This window comes from Jatropha curcas, chromosome 9 (genome assembly GCF_041381405.1).
Source record: "Jatropha curcas cultivar XTBG-Jc1 chromosome 9, XTBG_Jcur_1.0, whole genome shotgun sequence".
NCBI classification, from domain to species: Eukaryota; Viridiplantae; Streptophyta; class Magnoliopsida; order Malpighiales; family Euphorbiaceae; genus Jatropha; species Jatropha curcas.
Window position 1 is genome coordinate 20,432,224 of NC_143159.1, and position 3,594 is coordinate 20,435,817.

Here is a 3,594-nt window from a genome sequence, read left to right on the forward strand (position 1 = left end):
ATTTTTCATTTATATTATTATTTGTAGCTTGTCTAGTGTATGCTTGTTATGTTGGTTTCTTAAAGTACTAGAGAACGAAATATGTATTTCCGTGTTTGTTCTGTTTTTTTTTTTTTTTTTTTTTTTTTTTTTTTTTTTTTCTCCTTGATATTTTTTTGAATATAATAGTTTTTATTTTGTGTTTGTTAGTGAAAATATCCATTAATCATCTTTCAAAACTAAATACCTAAATGAGACAAAAAAAAAAAAAAAAAAAAAAAACTCATATACTCATCAAAGCCAACCGTCTGTTCTTCTTTTACAATAATTTTAATACGAATCCAAAGTGGAAATGTCTTATTACAATGTTTTATTGATACAACGTCGTTTTATTACAATATTTTATTGAACAGACTCCAAATAAAATCTCGTTTTATTAGGAAATCTATATATGATATCCTCCACACTTAAAACTAAATCAATCCATCATTACATAGGCAATTTCTCAAGGAACAATGCTTTGATGTCATCTTTGAGAATTGTTGAGTAGGTGTAGGAATCCGAATACTTGTAAACAAAATCAATGACACGTGCAAGATTGACATAATACTTGAGAAGAGTGGTGGACACCTCAGTTGGCTTCATGCATGCTTCGTTCATATCCTTCCAGGCATTTGCACACATTTTCTGGATCTCATCAATGGCCTCCTTTTCTGAAACACCATACTCTTTCATGTAGCATTCGACACCTGAAGCACAGTGTCCTCTCTTTTGCTCATGCTTCAAGAATTTATATATGTTAATTAGAGTATGTTCTTTACATAAATTTGCAAAGTTTATTTCTTTATAATTAGTGATTACTGCTAATTAATCTGTAAATAACGTCCTAATTCTAGAAAAGAGAAGAAATTTTAGAATAGCATGCAATACCTCACGGGATGTTACGTCATCCATCAGACGGCCAATTAACTTGGAAGCATTAACAATTTTAGGATTTTCTTTTACCCATTGGTACTCTTTGCTTCCAACAACTTTTTCCATTCCAATAAAGGAAGCTGCTGGAATTACAATGTAAGCGCTCGTCACTAATCCATTGTTTATGTACTCCTCGAATGGTGGCACATACCCCTCATTAAACCACTTTGCTTCTACAAAGTATGCTCTCACCAATTCCTTGAACTAATAATACCAAACAAAGTTCATTAATTAGGTGTATTTAGCAAAGCCTACAATTAATAGCGTATATAGTAATCATACAGTTTCTTTAGCATAAGCTGTTCTCTGGGATCTTCCTTCAGTCTCATCATTCCCTGTTTCATCAAAAAGATTCAACACAGCCCTATAAAGAACTTTCATGTATTCTGGTAGCTGATCAATAGCATCAATATTACATCTGAAAATTTGAACCAAATGATTGTTAGGAATAGAAAATCACATGGGGTCTGATCGAAACATTAGTTTTCTTATTTGTCCATCAGACCTTTGAAACGCAATTGTGAACTGTTGGAGTTCATCAAGTGTACCATATGCATCATATGTGTCATCTACCATTGATACCATATTTGTATACTTGGTTATCATCACACGAGCAAGAGCATATTGCGGTTCAAAATGAGCTCCAATTGCCCAAAGATATATCTCCACAATTCTGTCTCTTACATAAGGAAGCTCTTCAACCAGATTTAAGTCTTTCCACCACCTGATGAATCATAAATTAATCGTAAGTATATACTAAATTTTCGTCAAGAAATTACTATGAAAGATGATATTAACTTACTTTGAGACCAAAGCTAACTCTTGTTTGTATAATAATTGTAGTCTATTAAAATCAAGCTTTGCAAACTTGAGAAGAGTTTGATTTGGAGAATCTTCTTCTGCATAAAATGATATGTATTGGCGAGTCTCTATTCTTTCTATGCCTTGATGGAATGGCCGCAGTAAAGCATTCCTTATGCGGTTTGCAAGATGAGGACTCGATTGTGCGGCTAAGATTTCTAGGCGTCGCTTTGTAAAAACAAGACCTTCATCTAAAATATCTTCTCCATGCACACTTAGAAAGGTAGCTTCATATAAGCCAAGAAGGCCTTTCACATCATCACTTATGCTTTTCTTGAATTCTCCATTGTTGTCCTTGAATTTTTTGAACACGTCTGCTTCATAGTAATTATATTAGCCTTCTTTGTTATATATATATATATATATATAATACTTCTTTTTTACTTTAAACATATTACTAGGACTATAAATGAGCCAACTGCAGGTGAGCTATTTGTTAGAGAAGTGACACTTTTTCACTTAACTTGAACAAAATAGCTTAAGTTCTTGGGTTTGGTAAAGAATTGGTAAAAAGTATATTTGTTAGGGGAATGCGATGTAGGCTGTCCTTTAACACTTGTCTTGAGCAAAATGAAGAGGGAGAGAAATGGATAGTCATGAGAATGAAGAAAAAGAAAAAGAAAAAAAACTTTGTTTTTATGCTTTGTATATCGTTGGCTATGAATACTGAATTTATGTTTTCCTCTCAATCTCTTCTTTTGTGTTTATAACCTTTTCTTTTTATTTCTGTAAGAAAATTGAAAACCAGCCTCTCCTCTCTATTTTTTGACACTATCTGAAGTTCCACCAGAAAAAAAACTTGTTCGATAAATTTAACAAATTGAGCTCGAGTCTACTTATCAAGCTTGTTTAAAAAATGAACTTAGATTGAACTTGATTTTTTAAATTCGATTTGAGCAAAACTAAAGTTTTAATAAACCAAATTCGAGCTTAACAAAGCTTATCATAACTTGACTCATTTACAATCCTGCAAGTTACTATACATATAAAATGCATAAAAATCGCGATAAATTACTTACCGCATGGCATTTTATATCCATGCTGTCTCAGAACTTGAAATATAAGTGCTGAAGTATAGAGGTCATGGTTATTGTCATTAATGATATTAGGAAGAGCAATGAAAATATGACTCAGTTGCTCTTCAATCTCAGCCTCAAAATGATACGAAACGCCAAGACGATATAATAAGTTGATGAACTCAATATTCTCAATTAATTCTCCTAATGATTGCTTTAACATGTCCTTCACATTTTCTTTTAGTGCTTCCACCTCTCTTGTGTATGATTCAAATTCCTGTGAAAACAAAAATATAAATAAACAAAATGTCGTTTCTACTACAAACGTCATTTCTTTTAACGATGAAAAATAGACAAGAAAGAACGACTTACAGCTTCAAGTGGTGAAGATGAAGCAAAGCTATAACCCCAGACACTGGGGGGGAAATTTCCCAATGGACGAAAGATGCCATGCTGAGTTTTTGATGGAAGAGACAGTTGAGCCATTTTCAGGGTAGGTAAATAAGCTGAAGATGGTAAGTGAAGTATTATATGCTTAATGCCTGTAATTGTAAACACATCAAAGCAACACTTTTTATAGAGAAATTGAGGTGATTAAATCAGTCAGCTATATAATTTATTTACTTTTCAAATAATTTGTAAGGAGCCATCAGAAACTTATTTTCAAATTTGTCATTGTCAAAGCAGGAATTGAGTCATTGTGCTACTATTACTAATTATAACTCATAATTGTGACATTCTCAAGATAACCTTAAAAATACTC

The 3,594-nt window shown here is 32.3% G+C and overlaps 1 protein-coding gene across 1 annotated transcript; it reads right to left on the reverse strand.

Annotated features, from left to right (window-relative positions):
- Window positions 1-270: 270 nt before the first annotated feature.
- LOC149493754 (putative terpene synthase 6) lies at window positions 271-3,358 on the reverse strand. Its single transcript, XM_089726074.1, has 7 exons — window positions 3,204-3,358; window positions 2,835-3,108; window positions 1,757-2,129; window positions 1,460-1,678; window positions 1,237-1,372; window positions 910-1,158; window positions 271-759 (listed from the first exon to the last, which is right to left on the reverse strand). Exons 1-7 carry the CDS (start codon window positions 3,315-3,317, stop codon window positions 469-471), a joined length of 1,656 nt encoding a protein of 551 aa, XP_089582200.1. The 5' UTR covers window positions 3,318-3,358; the 3' UTR covers window positions 271-468.
- Between the last annotated feature and the right edge of the window lie 236 nt (window positions 3,359-3,594).

What these genes read in the sequence shown, in the direction of transcription:
- LOC149493754 (XM_089726074.1), bottom strand. Translation starts at nt 3,317, where the DNA reads ATGGCTCAACTGTCTCTTCCATCAAAAACTCAGCATGGCATCTTTCGT. An exon ending in TGGATATAAAATGCCATGCG is followed by an intron (nt 2,130 to 2,834) that starts GTAAGTAATTTA and finishes ACTATGAAGCAG; the next exon opens with ACGTGTTCAAAAAATTCAAG. An exon ending in CAGCTTATGCTAAAGAAACT is followed by an intron (nt 1,159 to 1,236) that starts GTATGATTACTA and finishes TGGTATTATTAG; the next exon opens with TTCAAGGAATTGGTGAGAGC.